This window comes from Lontra canadensis, unplaced genomic scaffold (assembly GCF_010015895.1).
Source record: "Lontra canadensis isolate GAN:19392208 unplaced genomic scaffold, GSC_riverotter_1.0 scaffold44, whole genome shotgun sequence".
Classification (NCBI taxonomy): domain Eukaryota; kingdom Metazoa; phylum Chordata; class Mammalia; order Carnivora; family Mustelidae; genus Lontra; species Lontra canadensis.
The window spans coordinates 13,815,839-13,836,834 of NW_022631038.1; the positions used below are offsets into that span (position 1 = coordinate 13,815,839).

At 45.3% G+C, this 20,996-nt stretch overlaps 1 protein-coding gene across 3 annotated transcripts in view; it reads right to left on the minus strand.

The window, feature by feature from the left end:
* ZCCHC2 (zinc finger CCHC-type containing 2) overlaps positions 1 to 20,996 on the minus strand; it is a 61,811-nt gene extending 40,815 nt beyond the window's left edge. For 2 of the 3 annotated variants that reach the window (XR_004384364.1, XR_004384363.1), the window contains exons 1-3: positions 20,003 to 20,731; positions 5,216 to 5,327; positions 2,146 to 2,222 (exon numbers count right to left, since the gene is read on the minus strand). Coding sequence is in view for 1 of the 3 variants with exons in the window: in XM_032872282.1 (XP_032728173.1) it covers positions 2,146 to 2,222; positions 5,216 to 5,327; positions 20,003 to 20,965 (1,152 nt within the window). In the remaining 2 variants the exon portion in view is untranslated. Of the gene's footprint in view, positions 1 to 2,145; positions 2,223 to 5,215; positions 5,328 to 20,002 lie in introns of all 3 variants that reach the window. The other variant, XM_032872282.1, reaches the window with a different exon arrangement.

Consider the following 20,996-nt stretch of genomic DNA (forward strand, 5'->3'; position numbering starts at 1 on the left):
ATCTGGCATTGTCATTAATTTCCTCAAAATCGTTAAAATTAACAGCACATTGACATCCTCTACTCAAAAAAATGTTTGAATAATTCCTTTCACAACGCATGGTTTTGTTCAAGTTGTCTTTTAAAATGTGACTACATTATAGTAATTTTTCAAAAGGGAGAAGTTGCATGACTCTAAAATGACACTTTTGATGGTACAGATCTATATAGCAAGAAAGATAAAAATTCTATCTCCTAGAAATTATTAAACATAAATTCTTCAGGGAAATAGCTAGAGTTTACTGCCTCTCTTCGATAGTACCACATTGTACTTTTATGGGATATATGGCTTATGAAGAGATTTCATCTTTACCTCAATTCTTTACAATCTTTTATGGTGGATGGGGCAGGTATGATGACCTCCCATTTCCAGATGGAGAAACTACAACTCTAACGGTTCCCTTACTGACGTCTGACCCCAAGGAAGCAGAAGAGCCAGACTGAAATCTGTTATGCCACTTTACCTCTTGGACACTTTTAATTCAGTGGACTGGATGGCGGCCCTCTAATAATGTCTACTTTACAATGATTTGAGCCAAGTGAAACTTACATTATGCAAATACCTCAGTCTTACCGGCTAGTCACACTGTTATTCATCAGATAGTTAATAATAGGTAAGAGATTGTATCTACCAACCCTCAAAGCAAATATCCTCATTAACTGGCACATCTTTTAAGTGATTTTTAATTATTCGAATGTTCGCTGAGCAGCTACTTGTGTCAGACACTGTTCTCAGTGAAAGGGACACAGGAGTGGACAAGACAGCCGAAGTCTCTGCTGGCTGAGGTTCAGGGTCTGGTGCATGAGACAGATTACAACAAATGAATAGTTAAGACTTCCCCTCGGGGTTCCAGGCTCCAGAGAAAATGAACAGGGCATGGGGCAGGAGCAGGACAGCACATCAGAAGGGTGCCAAGAAAGACCTCACAGGAGGGAGCGTTTGAGCCAGCCTAGGAGTTGAAGGGATGTGAGCTGTGCCATGGTCTGGGAAAGACTGTTCCAGAGCTGGGGATGACAAAGCTTGGAGGAAGGAACAAGCTAAGAGCTCCAGCAACAAACGGAGTACCAGTGGAACCGCCTGAAGAGAGTGCCGTGGCCTGTGCCACGGGTTATCACCACGTTAAGGGAAGTATGTGGAGTTAAGGACTTAAAATTTGCCATCGGAGGCTACTCCCCGCACGGAGCAGAAGCCAGAGTTCTGATATTCGTTCAACAAATGCACTAAGCAAGTCGGATACAGTGGGAGGACAAGGGACGAAGAGTCCTGCTCTCCGTGAGCTAATAACCTACTGGGGAGGAAAAACGTCCCCCAAACCGAAGACCGCGACGCTGGTGAAGGGAGGACACCGCGGAATGAACGAAACACACTGTGCTGGGGCATCAGAAATGACCTCACGAGAAAGGCACAGCTAAAGTTTGGCGCGCAATACCTTTGGGGAAGAACTGAAGTGAGCGAGCACAGAAACGAGGCGTCGGTCCGTTGGGCTTCAGGGCGCTCAGTCCAACCTTGGGAGGACGGGCTAGACAGTGAAGCCCAGAGCAGGGAGGAGGAAGGAGGACGTGGACGAGGAATCCACATGACAGTCAACAGGCAAAAAGGAGACATGGGGAGGGACAAAGCTGGACTCTACGGTTAACTAGACAGCTGTCTGAGGGACAGAATGACAGGAAAGCAATTAGAGATAAGAAGACAAGGCGACAAAGGCCAGGGAATAAAACCTTCGTGGAGAAAGAAGAGGAGGAGAAAAATATCAGGGAAAACCATGCCAGGAAAAGACAAGGCCCATGATCTTGATTTAAACAATACTAGAGAAAACGTTCACTTTTACTTTTAAAGATACATCTTACACCTTAAATCGAAGGCTCTTACTTTTTTTTTTTTATAAAATCATCAAGTAACTTTCATGTGATACAATTAAAAACTTGGCAAACCATGCAGCACATACGAAAACAGGATATTCCCTTAATTAAGACAAACGTATGTATACGTACAGCTTTTTCTTAAATTAGCAAACCTGCTGTAAGTTTTTCCAAAGATCAATTTTCATTTTTCCCGAAAGGTCATTTAACACGGTACATGAGACCCCATTGGGGCAGAGGGGCTTACTTTGAAGGTGTACTCCCAGTACTTGTCAGCCCTTTTTCTCTGGACTCCTTTCAACATTATCTTCTCAATGTGCACGGCTGAAAGAGAGAAAACACGAGGACTGGTTCCACAGATGCAGGCTTCAGTCACCCAGTCCGACAAGTGCTAAACGACTAAGCTGTTTAGCTTCACCTTTACTACTGGTCTTAAATCATGACGTAAAACTGGAAAGCGCGGAAGCACAGCAACGTGCTGTTCATCTGTGAATTTTTTCCTATATCCATTGAGCATGCCAAGGACCTCAGCGGTTCTCCAAGCATCCTGTTAAGCACCAATAAATAAATAAAATACACCTACAGGAAAGATTATTTTTCTAGAGGACCTTCTTCAAAATGTTTGTTATTCCAGTTACTGCCAACAGCACTTTATTCAATTTTTCATGCATGGTAGGTGTAAACTAGAAAATACCTAGTTTTTGTTTAAACTGAAAAAAGAACTATGGGGTGCCTGGGTGGTTCAGTGGGTTAAGGCCTCTGCCTTCAGTTCGGGTCGTGATCCCAGGGTCCTGGGATCGAGCCCGCCCCACGGGGCTCTCTGCTCAGCAGGGAGCCTGCTTCCCTTCCTCTCTGCCTGCTTGTGATCTCTGTCTGTCAAACAAATAAATAAAGTCTTTAAAAAAAAAAATAAGTAAACTGAAAAAAGAACTTTCAAATGTAATATATAAAACTGATAAAAATTTCTTTCCAATTGGGAATTTAAAAATTGTTGTTCTCAACAGGACCCTTAATATCATATAATAGTATTATAAATGTAATGTTATTAATGAACTTCACTGTAAAGCTTCACTATAGCAAAATTTTTCACAACTGACTACACAGATAAAGTAGTGGTCCTAAATTACATATGTAATTCTGAATTGAACTAGGTAAGATGCCACCTTATTAATGAAGTAAAGCAAATGTGCAAATTCCGGAACTACTCATTTAATACCATCTTTCAGGAAGTAAGTGTCTTTACAAATTGAAAAGAGCCAGGCTACTAACCGCAATACAGGGACTAGAGGGGGAGAAAAAAAAAAAAAAGGCAAGAGAAGCTGTTTCTCAGGGTATGAATAGAACAAACAGCATGTAAGCACTAATGAGACTGTAGTCATGAACATGACAAAGGTCACGGGAGTCAGGAGAGGGACTCCACAGACTAGGGTCACTGTTAAATTCAGGGGGCAGGAGATGATGAAGAAAAGGAAAAGGATTTACTCGGAGAGAAAAAAGTTAAAATAGATGAAGGAGAATACACAAAGTAACAGAAGCAGACAGAAGAATTAAGATTGTTATAGACCACGGAGAGTGAGCAATTGGGGAAACAGGAAACGTAAAGGTACAGAAATTTGGGGGAAAGCAGACACTCCTAACAAAGGAGATACCGCCATCATTATTTTGTGCCAAATTTCCATATATACAGTATTTGGTGGCCCGCTTCTAGGAAAAGGTCCCCTCACTGGGTGAGAAATGCTGAGGACGGAAACAAAAGAAAATCTCAAAAGCCAGGTGGGAAGCCTGGTACTCCTCAGATCTGATGCAGTACAACCAAGGCCAGTGTGGGGCAGGGAGGGCTGCCGTTTTCTTTCCTATTAAATTATGTAAAGGACAATGCTATTTAATAACAACCATCTGAACCAATCTGCGTTCAGAAAATACAAAGCAGCTCTACTTCTGCCAATCGTGGGCTATGTAAGGGTAGGGGACCACTGGGGCATTATGGGGTAAGGGAATGGGGCTAGGTCTTCAGCCTGATCTCTCAGAATCAAGATGAGCAAGACAAGAGTATGGTGAGGGATGGCCGGTAAGGGAGACCCTCCGGCCCTCATAAATTAAAACTAAGGAGCAGAGATCACATGCGTTGGTTCAAAACTAAAGAACGTGAGAAAAATCACCTATAGTACCATCTTGTGGGTGTTAGCATTTTGATGTCATTTTTTGTTTTTCTAAAATATTTTCTATTAAAAAGAAAAAAACGACCTTCATTGTAAAAGCAAACTCTGCTTCGGGTCACTCGCACGTGCAATGAGTGTGGCTGAAGGAGGCTATGAGTCAGGTAGTTCTATAGTCTTAAACAGGCTGGAATAGGTAATTATGTAGACTTTTTAAAATACATTAAACATGCATACCTATTTCTCCTCTTGTGAGGAAAAATGCACTACACAAAAAGGACTATTGTTGGTTCTGAAAGGAGACAAAATGATGTTGATTCAAAGCTGCCATAACTGTGTGTGACGCTTACTGCACACACTTCACTGGGCCCAGGCTACCCAGGGGGCGTCTATGTTCTCCATTCCAATTTTCCCCTCAGGTTAACTGACTCCCCAAATATTAAGAGAAGTGAATATCTGAACCCCCTTCTTTTCAGATGAAAATGTCCTTTCAATTCCCCCATCCCAGCCCTCTTGATATCTGCCTTACTGTAGGAAGCATGGGTTTGTAAGAAATTTCTTCGCTTTCTTACAATGAACTTCCGTAAAATTTCTTTTTTCAGGAAATGCTGAGCACATTCTCCAGATAAAGCACTCAACCAAATACTTTGGGAAAATGTGAAGGTTTTTGCACTCCAAAAGTATGCAACTAGATTTAAGAAAACCGACCGCAAGGCAGAACCAAGTAAACACAAGCCAGGATGGGCCAAGGGTTGAAAAGCAGCAGCCCAGATGCAGATCCAAAAGGTGGGGGACTGGGGCCTGAGCCGAACTTAGGACCTGGAGGATATCTCTACTCCAAAAAAGAGAGAAGAATTAGAGTTAACCAAGGTAACTAGCACTCTGCAACCTTCCCCTGTAGTTTACAAAACACAAGCATACCAGGAAGCCGGGGTGGCTCAGTCGTTAAGCGTCTACGTTCGGTTCAGGTCATAATCCCACGGTCCTGGGATTGAGCCCTGCCAGCATCAGGCTCCCTGCCTGGCGGGAAGCCTACTTCTCCCTGTCTTCTCCCTCTCCCACTGCCCCTGCTTGTGTTCCCTCTCTCACTGTGTCTCTCTTTCAAATAAATAAATAAAATGCTTAAAACAAAACAAAACAAAAACAAAAAAACAAGCATACCTTCTCGCTGGGTTCTATGAGGTGCCACAGGAAGTCCATCGTGAGGTATTGGGGCTTGTTCTAGTAAACTGGCCTCGTTACTTGGCGTGTAATCACCATGAGCAGAATCGTTCTAGGTGAGAAAGAGGGGCAAATGTTAGTCTACTGCACAGACTAAGAAGAGTCAACTCCACAGAAATAAACCATATTCAAGTCTTATACTTGTAACAGCAACGATTTTAACAGCAATTTTTAGAGCTCAAATAGCTGATCATATATTACTGGTAGAAAGGCACAAACTGGCATTTATCAGTAAGGAAAAAGAATCAGTATTTATCTTCATTTCACAGTAATATTCTATCCATTATTTCCTGTCTCAATGTTCTTGGGACATATTGCACATTATTACTTGGGACTTCCCAGTAATGTCAATTCAAACCAAAGTGAACCAGAATCAAAGGAACACAGATAAAAGAGGATATCCTTTATGGTAACACCCCATATACATGAGAATTTTCTTTTTTACATTAATTTCGGAATTTCTATTCACTACTTGATTTTAGTGATGGTCTAACAAGATGCTCTGGTAGGAAAAAGTTTTACAAAATGTTAGCATCAGGATCTGCCAAATCTTTTTGAACAAGAATGAGTGTGGCCAGTGGGTTTACCATTAGTCACGGTAAGCCACCTAACAGCGACTGGGCCCTAAATCTGAGTTTGCTCAGCCAATCACTATCCTCCGTGAGCTGGAGGAAGTTTTACTTCTGATAGAACTGCCTGGAGTCAGGAAGGGCCTGCTTATCTCACCCACGGCTCTCCAGAACCAAAGCAGTGCATATATTGTTCCTACAACACATTGATTAAGCCAAAAAAAAAAAAAAAAAAAAAAAAAAGCCTTAGAACTCTTTATCACGATGTACACCTTACACCTTCATATTCAGAATCTCAAAATACTACTCAGAACAAACCACCCCAGTTTCAACAGACAATTACAATTTGACAAACGTGCAATAATATACATTAATTTAAAAAATTGTGTCAATTTAGAAATGAAGCAAACACAAGACCCAACACTTCCCTAGAATCCTAATTTAAAATATTTTGTTCTGCCATCTTAAAAATATTTTGTTCACGCATGCTGGCCTGACAGCAGGTATGGGCTGCACGTTGACAGCTCTATTTCTGGGAAGAAAGCATCCTATTAGACACTCCTGGGAGCTAAGCTTCAGCCTTACATATAGCTTGTCTTTCTGTAGAAACCCAAGGAAATAAGCATTTGTCTACACAGAACCACTTAATAAGAAGGACAACACAGCTCTCTTCATCAACATCCAAATTCCAAAACATTTAGCATGATGGCATTCACCAATTTTCAGTACTAATGATTTAAAAAAGGTAGACCGCAAGAATTCTTCTAGCAACAACAAAGTTATCTGTTTCCTAATCTAGACCATATAATCAATGACAAAGTCATAAAACAGCACTGGCCTAACACTGCTGTAAATACTTCAAAAAAATCAGTGTAAGTAAGCACTGTACTCCTCTCAAATACTTGTGTTCACTGGAAGTTTAGTTGAGTAAGTCAACCATTTTTTTATAGAATATTTTTCTACACTGCTCATTTGTGATTTATAAATTAAAAATAACACCTTCAAATAGAAATGCAAAATCCACCAAACAACAACAACAACAACAACAACAAACAAACCAACCCAGATAGTTTTCATCAGGGAAACGCAAATCAAAATCACACTGAGATTCCGCTTCGCACCCATTAAGATGGCTGTTCTCCAAAAAACACAGAACACGACGGCGACTGGTGAGGACGTGGAGGAACTGGAACCCTCGTGCACCCCCCGGAGGAAGGGAAAATAGAGCAGCCCCGGCGGAGGCAGAGCAGCAGTCCCTGAGATACTGAGTTACCACGTGGTCCCGCGACGCTGCTCCCAGGTGGAGAAGCAAGGGACGTGAACAAGTAATTTTTTCATGGCAGCATCACTCCCAACAGCCAAAAGGTAGAAGCTCAAATGTCCACCACTGGGCGGACAGATAAACGGGATGTGGCTTGTGTACACAACTGAGTGGGATTCAGCCTACAGAAGGAATAAAACTAGAATACATATTACAATGTAGATGAGTCCTGAGGTCGTGGTGCTAAGTGACATAAGCCTGGCACAAAAACACAAAGTATTATTCCACTCCCATGAAGTACCCAGAATGGTCCCCGTCACCGACAGGAAACGGAACAGCAGTTACTGGTGCGGGGCTGGGGCACAGAGGAGAATTTGCTTCATGGATGTAGAGGGTCAGTCTGGGATAAAAGAAAAGTCCTGGAAATGGATGATGGCGATGGTTGCACAAGAATGTGAATGTATTGACTGCTATTGTACTGTACACTCAAAAAGGTGTGAAAATGGCACATTTTATGTTATACATTTTATAACAAAAAATAAAAATTTTTAAAAATAATTTTATTATGCTGCCTCCACAAATATTACACTGAAGCAACCATCATGAGAAAGTAGTCCGCTTCACATTCAATATCAAATTTTTAAAGTCTGAAGTTATACTTTTAACAGCCAGGAAAAGGTCTCCTATTCAATAACCTAGGGAGAAAAATGAAGTTCGAGAGTCTTTCCAAGGACCTAAGTTCATCAACCCATGAAAATAGCTACTAATTAAGTTTTCTCCCACCCTACATTTCAGCATGCTTCAATGCTATAAAATTATTTAAACTAAGTTCAGAAACTATGTATAAAATTCGCAATTTTATCACTTTAGTAAAAATTTAATCTAACGCCTTTGTGAGCTTCAGAGGTCAGAATCAAGTTTAGGAGTCCCAACAGCGAATGGCTCTCTGTTCTGCTGTCTCCCCTTTCCACATGTCAAATATGCTTCCTTTACTCTCAGTAGGGGGGAGGGTGTCATAAAAGTTGAGAAGTACTGGTTTATGGAATCTTCCAGAGAGACGTTACACTCCCTTTCTCTATTAAGTTCAGATTCCCAGGAAAACGCACTATAGAAGACATGCCAAAACTGGCATTTTACAAAGACTAGTTAAAGTGTCAGGAACAAGGGAAAAGTGGCGAATTTTTCTCCGCTTGGATCAAAAAATGAAATTTAAAAATTCTAAGCCGGTAAACTATATGCACAGGAACACACAAAAAAACATGAGAATGTGTGTGCTCTCCTCCTTTCTGTAAGTCATCTGAGTAAAGCGTTTTCTGTGCTAAGGTGAGCCTTAAGAGCCTTAAGAGCTCCTAGTTAGCGCAAATCTACATCAGGTAACACCGCAGGATGGACAGTTCATTCATTCCAGAGATTACTCCAATTTAACTTTTATACATGTATATCCAACACAATTACAGACTTGAGATTTCACCAGTGTGAGGAAAGCCTGTAACAGTCAGTTGCCTGGACAATCCAAAAGAGACTCTTCTGGGGCGGGCGCCTGGGTGGCTCAGTGGGTTAAGCCTCTGCCTCCCGCCCAGGTCATGGTCTCAGGGTCCTGGGATCGAGCCCCGAGTTGGGCTCTCTGCTCAGCAGGGAGCCTGCTTCCCTTCCTCCCTCTCTCTGCCTGCCTCTCTGCCTACTGGTGATCTCTCTCTCTGTCAAATAAATAAAATCTTAAAAACAAAGCAAAACAAAAAAAAAAAACAAGAGTCTTCTAACATACCATGGAGAACAAAGGTCACAGTGGTCTCTTATTTTAACAAAGGTCAAGCTGTAGATGGAGTTTATTTTAGCTCATCTAACGCTTCCTCTTGTCCTTTGATGCAGACTAAATTTAAAAACACCAGGACATTCTCTATTAAAAAATAAAGAAATTCAGAATTTTGTAGCTTTTTCTTTAATGGACTAAATTCTTCAGAAGTTTTTTTACACTCATCAAGTGAGACTTTGAATACTAACATTAGTATCTAACCACAACATCTTATTAAGTTTCTGTGGTAAATCAAATAGAGCTAAAAATACTTTGATGGCCCTCCCACTGAAAGGTGGATCTAACCCCCCACCCGGTGGGTCTCAGCTAGCTTTCCCAGACATGCCTGACCCACAGACTGTGAGGGAAGGAACATTTGGGACTGCTGGGGGCAGGTCCCCAGAAGCCCTGGGGCCTGAGCATCGCCCCCGCCCCCCAGCCACCACCTACATAGTGCACTTGCCCTGAGGAGGCCGCACTGCTGAGGGTGGGGGGAAGCTATAGGTCCCAGCCACCACCTCCAGACACCCCGCAACCAAGACAAGCCTCCCTCACTCTTCATCGCCTGTCTACACCCCTGGCCAATGGAACTCTGGGAGATAATAATAAAATGGGTCTGGGTTAAGCCACCAAGTCTGGGGATAACCTGTTACACAGTTATAGGTTTTTTCGTTTGTTTTAAGATTTTATTTATTTATTTGACAGAGAGAAGACCACAAATAGGCAGAGAGGCAGGCACAGAGTGAGGGAAAAGCAGGCTCCCCACTGAGCAGAGAGCCTGACACGGGGCTCGATCCCAGGACCCTGAGACCATGACCTGAGCCGTAGGCAGATGCTTAACCCACTGAGCCACCCAGGCGCCCCTACATAGGCAAAGATTTTAAATTCTCTTCTTTCCATCACCAGAGTCCCAACTAAAGCATGTTATTATTTAAGCAAGATTCATAGAAAGCCTTACTTTGAATGTGAGAAAACGATTAGTTACAAGAAACATGTCCTGAGATGTCCAATTCCATCCATTTTGGTGGAAGAAGAGGGAAGGCGCCAGGGAGAAGGGAAGAGTTCCTTGCTGCCTCTCCAAGAGGCTGCTGAGAAGGGGCAGGCATTTGCCTCATTTCTACTCAACCCACAGTAAAGCCTGGCTTCGCCTTCCAGCAACTGAGAAAGGGCAAATGATGTGCGGGAAGCGGCAGGACCGGTAAGCAGTGCAGGAGAGCCCCGCTGCCAGCACCTGCCGCGCCACAGCTCAGGGGCTGGGGGACAGCACCATGAGAGTTTCTGTGGGGATCGGGGCTCACCTCACTTGTAACTTCTTGTTTCTTCTGGCTAGAAGGTGTAGACAAATGTGGCAGAATGGACCATAACGCAGGGGTCAATGCACCCTAGCCACTGAATGGTGGGGGGGAGGCCCAAAGTTCGTTGTACCCATGTGTCTTCTCTGCCACCGGAGGCCCCAGACCCGCCGTGGCCACTGCGACTGCAGCTCTGCAAGGTCTCCTCGACGTGACACGAAGTGGTGACCTGTGCAGAGCATGGCTGGATGGCAGCTGGGTGGGTGGAATGAGAGGTAGGAGGGAAACACAATTTTCTACGGGTTCTGGAAAGTTCCGGGAATTTATTACGAATTTTAAAAACCATTCAAATTGTTGACATCACTGTCTTTTCCAGCGAACTGAACTAGGAGGATATGCAATTAGCAAAAGAATGCTGATAGGGAAGCCTACTGGGGAGCAGGAGGACGGCAGCTTTCATCCCAGAAAAATGTCACTGGCCTTGAGGTTTTCCTTGTAAAACTCCCCTCATGTTTTGCTTTCAACGCCAATAGCGCAGTCTCTAGTAGGCGCCTGTAGCTCACAGGTGGACGGGGGAGGACTATAAACTTAGACCACAAACTGCAAAAGTATGGAAGGCAGGGCTAGGGGGAGGGTGACAGCCTCCCAGCCTAAACCGAAGCTGGGATCCCTCCACGACCTTTAGACCCAGCATCTGTGTTTACCAACCAAGCTTCTGCTTTCCTACTACAGAAGGGAAAAGATGTCCTCTTATTCCCTTGAACTAGGAGGCTAAACCGGGAACAGCAACATCCCCTGGGCTAGGACCCCCCAAACCTTTAAATCCCACCTTACCAGATGTTTCAGGGGAGGTGAACAGAACACACCCCTGTTCACAATCCGGCGATCCAGCGAGGAATGCGCTCTCCTCCCCAGCGCGTTACACCTGCCAGCTGCCCTTGCCTTCTCTGGCCAGTCCAGAGGAGATGAGGCAGGAGGCTCAAAGGGTCCTTGGAAGGAAGCAAGACCAGGGCTCAGAAGCCCGACCGCCCGCGGCACTGCGGGGCCCCCCAGCTCCTGCAGCAGAGCCCCAGCCTTCAGCGCCAGCGGGGAAACGTTCCCGGAACCATGCAGACGCGCAAGTTACTGTGTTTAAAATGGATCTTTGACAGTGACTAATGGATAGGTTGGTAAACAGGACAGTGCAGAGAAACGCTGTATTAGGACTTGCATTTAATGCCACCTGTTAGAACAGGCACTATCCCCAAACCCACCCAAGACCACTCTCTTCATCAGGTAACCTCTCCTAAGCTTGATGGCCTCTCTCTCAAGTAGCTCCGAACACACGCGACGCTGTTCGTGGTGGCTTCTAGGACCACCGCCGAATCACAGTCATGTGACACCCTCCCCTCACGAAAAATAACATGATGGGGGAAAGCTGGGTTTCCTTAGATATTCCTAACAAGAAGTGTAAAATCCCCCATTCTTAGACTGTAGATGGCTCACTTCAGGGAGCAGTTTTTCACTTTTTGATCCTAAGCAGGATACTGGGTCAGCTGGGCATCTGACTCCTCCGCTCCTCAAAAGGATCACAGATTGGAGATCAACACCAGGCGACCAAAAACAACTACTTAAGGAAGAGGTTGGCCTACGATGTAGGAGTTCTTCACCCTATCAAAGCACCATCCACAGGTCTGCCCAACTCATGCACGCCCCGCACACAAACGGCTTAACTTGGACTATAAATGGCCTGAGTTTGGAATAATAACTAATAAATACAATTACTGACCATTCACCTATTGGAGATTCAGTTCAAATCTATACTGCTCCATGCTCTTACCTAAAGCAGCAACTCCCTTTATCATTTCCAGAACAGTTGTGCCTGTACTACAGAGCTGCAAAGACTATTATAAAGTAGCCGAGAAGCATAATTCATACAAGGCAAAAAAAAAACACTTCCTGATGTACTTTGTCTTAAAGCAATTTATCATACTGGTATTTTTCAGAGCCATATCTAAAAAGCCTAAGCATAAGAAATTTTGAGTGAGCTTTTAGGATATATGCATCACCGACAAAAAAGAAAAAAAAAAAGAGAGAGAGACATGAAGCCTAAGTCTTTGAGGAACTTAAAATTTAGGAGGAAGGTCAATTTTATAAGTTAAGAATATTTCAAAGTAAAGTTTAAAAAAAAAAAAAACAGGAAAAAAGTCATAGAAGTACCACAATTACAGCACAGAATACCCACACTGCTGGCATTCAGAGGCAGCAGAGAATCTTATGAGAAGACAGCCACAGGGACAATTCCAGCAAACATCACGCGGGAGCTCTGAATGGAAGATGGGATGTGTGAAGAAAGTGGGAGACAGGGCTTTTAAGACCAAAGACTTACTAGAGGCCAGGTTCCCTCAGTCAATGCAAAGTACGTGATGCGATTAAACACTGCTTTAGGAAGACATATCTGGCAGTGGTATCCCACAGGGAAGAGGTGGAAAGGCTGAAAACAGCAGAATCGGTGCTGAATAAAGTCCCAGAAGAAAATGGCACAGCAAGGATGAGGGGAAGAGAGGATTAAGGTTATCAAACCAATCAGAGTGATTAGGAGTTTAATGGTACCACTGAGAGAACTGGATTAGCCTGGAAGAGTTTGGGGTTTTTTTCCTAAATCAATGATTCATGCTTTTCATACACATCACACATAAAGTGACAGCGGACGTGGCAGAAAGATACACGGCCAGCGCACCCAGACAGATTTTCAATTTCACTCCAACCTGCTGGCAGCCCACTCCTTTCCTGTCAAGGCCCTCTGTGACCCAACCCCTACCGGCTCTTCCAACTCTGGCATTTCTGTTCATCCACTGCAACCCGACTGTGCTAGTCCCTCTTTGGACAATGGACAGATCCACGGATATGTACATCTTACTCTTGTTTACCCGGCATTTTCATACATGCGATCGGGGTCATCCTCCCAGCAGTTACATGGAAGGAACGCTGATGCTATCCGATTTCTGCCTGAGCAGCCGGGAACTTGTAAAGACAAAACAACTTGCCAAAGCGACCTGTTTAAAACCTGTACGTGACCTCAAGTAAGTTAATTCTTGAATAAGCATGAGACATTTTGAATGAGCCAAGACACTGAGGAAGGAATTAAAGGCCAAAGGTTCCCTGGGGCATAGGAAGGACAGGAGGGAAATGTCCTACCAAGGGCCCAGGAGCTGCGCCATGTATAACAGCAACACGCGACAAGGCACTTCCCTTCTAGAGTGACTGTTTACACAGGCTGCTAGAAGCAGGCTCTGCCACAAGGCCTTCCCTGTGAGGAAGAAGAGCGCTGCTCCACAGTCCTCTGTGATGGAAAAGTCAATAAAGGTGAAGCTCAGTTGGCTTCAAGGCTGGCGCATGTCACTTCTGCCTCTGTCTTTAATAAAAAATAAAAAAAAATTGAAAAATAAAAAGTTTAGCTTAATATTTCTCAAGAAAAGACAAAAATAATAAGCTTAAAAATAGTGAATTTAGTAGCTTCTATTTTAAAAAGCATAAAATGTTCCTTTATTGTGCATGGATTGCAGGCCGTGCTCTGAAGTAACTAAAAATTATGTAATCTAACAAAAATGCAAAACAGCTTTAAATTATAGGATAGTTTCCTGACTAAATGTGAAAACTGGATAAAGATTTAAAGTAGATTGTGGTTGCATGGGAGTTAATGATCATCCAAAATCAGAATATGTATGTATGTTCCCCATTTCTATCCCTGAACCCGCTATGGAGAAAATATGTATTTTAATAATTTGTGACCCAGAGAAATGCTTCCTTTGTTTTTCTTTTATCTGTGGCATACCAGATCTTTACAACGTAAATATTAAAAATAAATGCCCTAGGGGTGTCTGGCTGGCTAAGGGTCCAATAACTGATTTGGGTTCAGGTCATAATCTCAACTCGGGTCATGATCATGATCTCGGGTCATGATCTCATGGGATTGAGCCTGGACTTGGGTTCCGAGCTCAGCACAGAATACGCGTGAGATTCCCTCCCTCTCCCTATGCTTCCCCGCATGCTCTCTCAAATAGATAAATTTTAAAAAGTTAAAGAACTGCCCCCAAATAAATGCCTCAAACACTACCTTTACAATTCCCCATCCTTCCTGAATGCCAATCAATTTAGAGGTATGGTAATGGAGAACAATATGGAGAATACTATGTAAGTGGGAAGAAAAAAACAAAAGCCCATTCCTGAATACAACTGATAAACACAATGTGGATGGCTACATCTCAGTGGAAAAGGAAAGTGCACGGAGCATCATTCTCAACAGAAGATTTGTACTCAAGACAGTATGTGAATTATTTTGCATGTTATCTCATCAATTCAATTACTACAACCTCAAAAGAAAGTTATTAATGCCATTTCGCAGATAAGATTGAGGCTCAGGAACTTAAATATCCTGGCTAATGTCACAGAGTGAATGGCAGAGCAGGAATGTAAGCCAAGTCTACTGCTAAACAGGCAGTCACTCTTCAAGGCCTCTGGTCACCTCTGCAGCATACTTCCTTTCCTGTCCTCTCGCCCACAAAAAAAAAAAAAAATCATAAAAGGTAGTACGAACAAAAGGTGTGTGTGTGTGTGTGTGTGTGTGTATAAATATGTATCACACTAGTTAACGTGCGGGAAAGTAGTTTCTTCCTCTCCCTCTCTAGCACCCTCTCCTCCTATTGTGGGTCTAAGACTTTCCTTGAGTTCTTGCCTGAGAAAAATCTCTATACAGAAAAACAGAAGTAACTGGAGAAGGATACCAATAGCTCCCATTTGCTACTAAAATAATCACTAACTCTCAAATTCTAAAAGCCTCTTCCAGGAAAATGGCCTTTATTAACTGAACTGTTCTTATATTTTACTGCAGCCAAACCAATCTAAAATTTCCCACAAAAGATACGGCTGGAGGGCGCCTGGGTGGATCGGTGGGTTAAAATCTCTGCCTTCAGCTCAGGTCATGATCCCAGGGTAGTGGGATGGAGTCCCGCATTGGGCTCTCTGCTCAGCAGGGAGCCTGCGCGCGCGCTCTCTCTCTCTCTCTCTCTCTCTCTCGGCCTGCTTCTCTGCCTACTTGTGACCTCTGTCAAATAAATTAAAGTCTTAAAAAAAAAGATACGGCTGGTTCTGTCCCCCACTGGTAATTTGTGAGATGCTATTCCCCATTCCTCTTACCACCACCTTCCAAACAAGACTAAACTTTTACTTATAATTGCTAACATTTAGCGAAGATCATGTGCCAAACATTATTCTACAAGTACTCATTCATTTGATCCTAACAATCTCACATGAGCACTGTTATTATCCCCACCGTAGGAGGGAGGAAAGCCTTCTCCACGCCTACGGCTCCAGTGTTGCTATTCAGTTTAAAATCTCCCAGTGGTGGCCAACAATTAAATAAAGGTATTTCTCGTCTGGGAGTTTAGAGTCATTCTTCTTAAAAATCACTTTTAGAAAACATCTTTTTAGTGCCTGATGGCAGGAATCCTGACCACTGACATTTCCCCTCTCATTTTCAGTCATGCTCGCACTAGGATTAGTGTTGCCACATACACATTCAAGTTCTCTTACAGTAGGAGCATTTGTGTTAACACTCTTTTTTTCCAGGCCTCAACACTACCAGTGCATCTTCTGTCCTATCACAATGACTTGCGATACTCTGTCAAGTACCGTATTAATTAACCTATGCTATAAGAAAGTAACAATTTTTTGAGTTTTCTTCATTGATTTTTGTAAGACACACGGCCACTTAATTTTTTTTTTTTATTCAGGTATGTTTCTTGTGAATTCAAACAACGCTAAATACTATCTACCACACTAAATACTATCTGAAGTTTTCAGTTTCTGTTTCATTCAAGATATTTGCCAAGCAACTATGTTTTGAGGATACTGAAAACACAATCTCCAGAGAAACACCACCACACAAACAATATTAACTACTAACCGCTACTATGATAGTCTATGCATTTCATGCTTTTTTTTCAGCCTTTGTGTTGCTAATTGAGGGTTAAGTCCCCAAAATTAGAATATCCATTTTCAGGAGCAGTTAGGAGAGTCTTTAAGCATGCAAAGATAGGAAGCTTGACTCTTCTCTTTTCAATGAAACACCAACAAAACTACATCTTTTAAAATACTTATGCATGGGGCTCCTGGGTGGCTCAGTGGGTTAAAGCCTCTGCCTTCCGCTCAGGTCATGATCCCAGGGTCCTGGGATGGAGCCCCGCACCGGGCTCTCTGCTCAGCAGGGAGCCTGCTTCCTCCTCTCTCTCTGCCTGCTTCTCTGCCTACTTCTGATCTCTATCTGTCAAATAAATAAATAAAATCTTAAAAAAAATAATAAAATACTTACGCAGTTTTTGGTCACTATTGCTAACAGGTCATTTACAGTTTGGGTTCCTAATAAGGGATCCCTTTTTAAAACCATTTTTTTTCAGCTAGGCTATGTAGGCAATCTGTAATGTTAGCAACACAGCAAACTACATCAATCACACACATGCATACTGCATGCTGAATTTTATATAAGTGACTGGCAGTCCACAGGAGTTGAAGAAGATGAACTTTATGCACAAGTCTCCTAAAAGCAATATTTAAGTTGTAATCCAATGTAACATTTACTCTAAATCACATAACATTTTCCAAATCACATTTAAAAAAAAACTCGAGAAATATTACTTTTCAATGTAAAAATCTACTTGAATCTTCCTTCAGTTTTCGAAAATGACCCAATTTGTATATTCTAGCGGTAAGCTTGTGGACTTGTCCCCTCAACTATCAGTTATTATGGTAAACATGGTAGGTCACTAAACAGCTGCTGGGACTGGTCAACTTGAAAGCATATAATTAACATAAAATTCGTGTTAAAACACAAGTTGCTTTTTTTTTTTAGATTTACTTATTTATTTGTCAGAAAGAGAGAGAGACAGCAAAACGTTACTAGTTTTTTACAGAAAATTTCAAAAGAGAATCTGCTCCATATTAAGTACTGAATAGGAGTCTTGAAAGAGACAGAAACACTAATAGGGGCTTTTATTCTAATGGAAAAATAAATCAGTTCCACTTTATGCGTCTAGTATGGATGAAAGTAGTGAGAAATAGAATGAAAGTTACACACACGTGTCTAGAAGGTTACTTCCGGGGCAATAAAAGTCTGCCCCACGAGCTCCCCGCTGCCATTCTCCGAGCGCACCATCCGCGTGGTTCTCAGCTCTGCCGGGAGCGGGGGCCTAAAGCCCGCAGAGGCCGAAGGGAGCCCCGGGGAGGTGCGGCCCCGCCCCGCCCCGCCCGCCCTCCCAGGGGCGGAACCGGCGCGCCAGTCACGTGGACGGCCGCAGCCGCCATCTTGCAGGGAGGGGGAGGGGAGGAGCCCCGAGGGACGGGTCCTCAAACGCGTCCGCCTGTCCGCGGCGGCGCGTGACCGGGGGAAGGCGGGGGCCCTCCGACGCGCTACCGCGCGTCCCCGCGAGGGACGTGCCAGACTCCGGCACCTCCCTGCAGACTCGGAGGTGGGCCCTGCCCCACCGGGAGCGTCCCAGCGGCGCAAGGCCGAGCGTCAGCGGTCTGGGCTGCGGCGAATCGGGATGCAAATCCATCCACCCCCATCAGCTGCCTTTGGAGTGACAGCTTGGGAGCAACAAGATCGGCGGAAATGTCTTCAAGGCCAGAACAACTAGCGACAGCTGAGGACCTCAGAGTCCAGGCTAACAAGCAGAAAGTGCGGGGTCAGAACAATTTAATGAGACGTGAATGATTTGTTACGGTAACCCTAAGCTACCCGAGGAAAAAGTTCATCACGCCACCAGTGTCTAAAAATAGCCTTCAGCGTCACCTGTAGTACGTGTATCCCGTATGATTTATTATCCTACTTCAACGGATGTGATGGCCCCAGCACAGGGCACTGCCTGAGAAGTAACGATGTGCTGAAATTAATGGCAGGATGCCCAACCTCACTTTGCCCACTCCTCCCAGCACTCACCGGTAGCCAGAAAAGGCCACACACTACAGTCCAGATGAAAATCTCATTACTCTAGTGTACACGCATATCTCCCTTTCTCTAGTCGCCTTCCGACCCTCTCATTACATGCAAAATTTAATGGAGGGGGGAAAAAAAAAAAGACTCCTAGCAGTTAAAATCAGAAATCGATTATCCTTGTTGGAATGATATGAATGGAATAAAACTGTTCCACTGTGACATTTTCATATACCTACAATCTAAGATCACCTTAATACTATATAATTAAAAAAAAGATACAAGTATTCCTCCTGATTTCAGGCTTTCTTCTCCAAATATAAGTGGCTTATAGGACTTTTCTGCAATTATTTCAGTGACTAGGCTAAGAGTGGAAAAGGGCTTTTACCAACAGTACACACAGCTACATATTAGTAGTAAATAGACACTAGAAGACAAAATTTGAAGCTCACCAAAATACTGGATACTAGCATTACTACACTAGAGTCTGATACAATATACCCTAAAATGTGAGTCACTTCACAGAAGCCTCGTTTTTAAAAGGAGGATCTCAGCCTAGATTATCCCTAAATCCCTTCCAGCCCCCAAATTCCTTGATTCAATGGTATTGAGTCCACACAGCCCTTAGAGAAATACAATGCCCAGTTTTAGTTCCAAAGTATTGAATGACAGCAATACATAAGTTGAATTAACTTTCAAGAAAGGAAGCCGAAAAAAATCCCCGTTTCAATACATCACTCCTGGAGATCACCTAAGTTGAAAAGTATGACAACCAAATTACTACCTTTTAAATGTAAACCACGAAAATAAACCTATTGTACCTAATTTTTTATTCTAACTGAAACCTGCTCTCCTCTCCTCCATTAAATTATTACGATCAAGGACTTTATATTGGGCCTAGATTACTATTAAACTGCTTTCACGGCTCTATAAAATTTCACCTTAATGTTTGAGACAAGTGACTCATCTGAATTGTCTACACTATCGTGTTTAACAACTTTTAGAAAATAACATGTATGCCTACATTAAAGGCCCAGCAAATACCCCCGATTTAAATCTGTAGGCAAGACTCAAGTCCGACAGAAAATAAGTTATGCCAGAGGTAAAAAGTGTAAGCAGCCCACTCTAGGAGAGGTTTCTTGACCCAGACAACCTGCGCTACGGCTCCTCTAGTTTTTGAGTCAATTCGCAGCTCTCCACATCAAGCTTTTTCTGGGAACACCAAGTTAGCAACAAGAGCCAAAAGCCCTACGACCCCTTTTAATAAAACTCAGGCATTCACTGAGCAAAAAGACCCCCTTTGTGCTGAAGACAAGGGCAGCACGCCGAGAGCGCACCTTTGGAAACACCTCAGCGAGGGGACAAGGCAGAGCTTTCAAACTGCAACCAGAGCGCCAGGTGGCAAGAAAGAGAAGGCGCTGCCCGGGGCTAGACCGAGGCTAACACAGTCACCCCCAGCGCTTCGCCTTTCCAACCACCTGGGGCGGGAGATGCTCTAAGCCAAAAACGCCCTAAGACCCTTCCTCCAAGAGGGGGGCCAGGCTGAGAGCTCCATGTTTTCCGTAGCAACTCCGGCACGGAAGAGACTTCTAGAGCATTCTGTTATGGCGGGTGCCTGAGCGTGCATGGGGGGGGGGGGGGGGGGGGGGGGGGGGTGAGGGTGGGAGAGTGGAACTGAACCGCCCAGCAGAACGAGAATTAGTATTACCGGGCCGGGAGCCGAAGGGTAGGGATTCTGAGCCACCTGCGCTGGGCCAGGCTCGGCCAGGCGGCGTCCGAAAGCCAGGCCGGGGAGGCCGCCGGGGCGGTGACCGCAGCGCGGGTGCCGGCAGGCTCGCGCGCCTTACCTGGGCCCGGGGGCTGGCAAAGTTGCACGGCTCCACCTCCACCTCTGCGTCCTCGGGGCCCCCGCGGAGCGCAGTGCGGAGCCTCTCCAGGTGCTCCCTCAGGGTGACCCGCTGGTGGAAGGAGAACGCCGGGTGCAGCGAAGCCATGGTGAAGAGCAGCAGCAGTTCCTCCTGGGCCCTGAAGCCCAACCCGCCGCCTGGCCGCGGCTCGGCGCCGCTGCCTTCCGGGCCGGAACCGTCCTTCTCCGCGTCCTCCTCGCCTTCGCCGTCCTCCCCGCGCTCGCCGGGCTCGTCCTCCACGCCTCCCCGCGAACCCTCACCCCGAACCGCGCGCAGGCTCTTGAGCACCGAGTCCACCTGGGGCAGGAGGCGGTGCAGGCGGCCGGCGGCCTCACGGTTCTCCGAGCCCAGCAGCGCCAGGTAGACGATGAGGCGCGAGCGCACGGCCGGCTCTCGAAAATCGGCCAGCGGCCCCGGGTCCGAGAGGCCGTTGGCCTTGGCCTCTGAGTCGCGCAGGTAGTGGTAGTCCTTGCGTGCCAGGTCCTCCAGGCACGAGCCGAGGAAGCGCAGCTCCAGCGGGTTGCACAGGTCCAGCAGCCCGCACATGAACTCCAGGCGCTGCGCCGAGCCCAGCACCAGCCCAAACCACTCGTACACTCGTTCCTGCTCGCGCAGCGCCGCCGCGGGCCCGCCGCCTCCGCCGCCGCCCGGCATGCCCACCCCCGCCGCTGCTCCGCCAGCAACAGGCTGCCCTAGCCCCCTGGGCGGCGGCGGCGGTGGCGGTGGCGGCGGCGGCGGGGGGCCCCGCGGCGGGCCCGCGGGAGGCGGCGGCGGGGGACGGCAGTCTCGGCGGCGACGCGGCGGCGCCTTTGCGCCCGGCCGTGCGTCTGCCTCAGGCTCCTCCGCCTCGGGCGGCGGCTCCACGGGGTGCGTCGGCTTCAGCGGCAGCTTCATCCTCAGCATCCTCGGCTAAGGCGGCGCGGACATGCGAGCG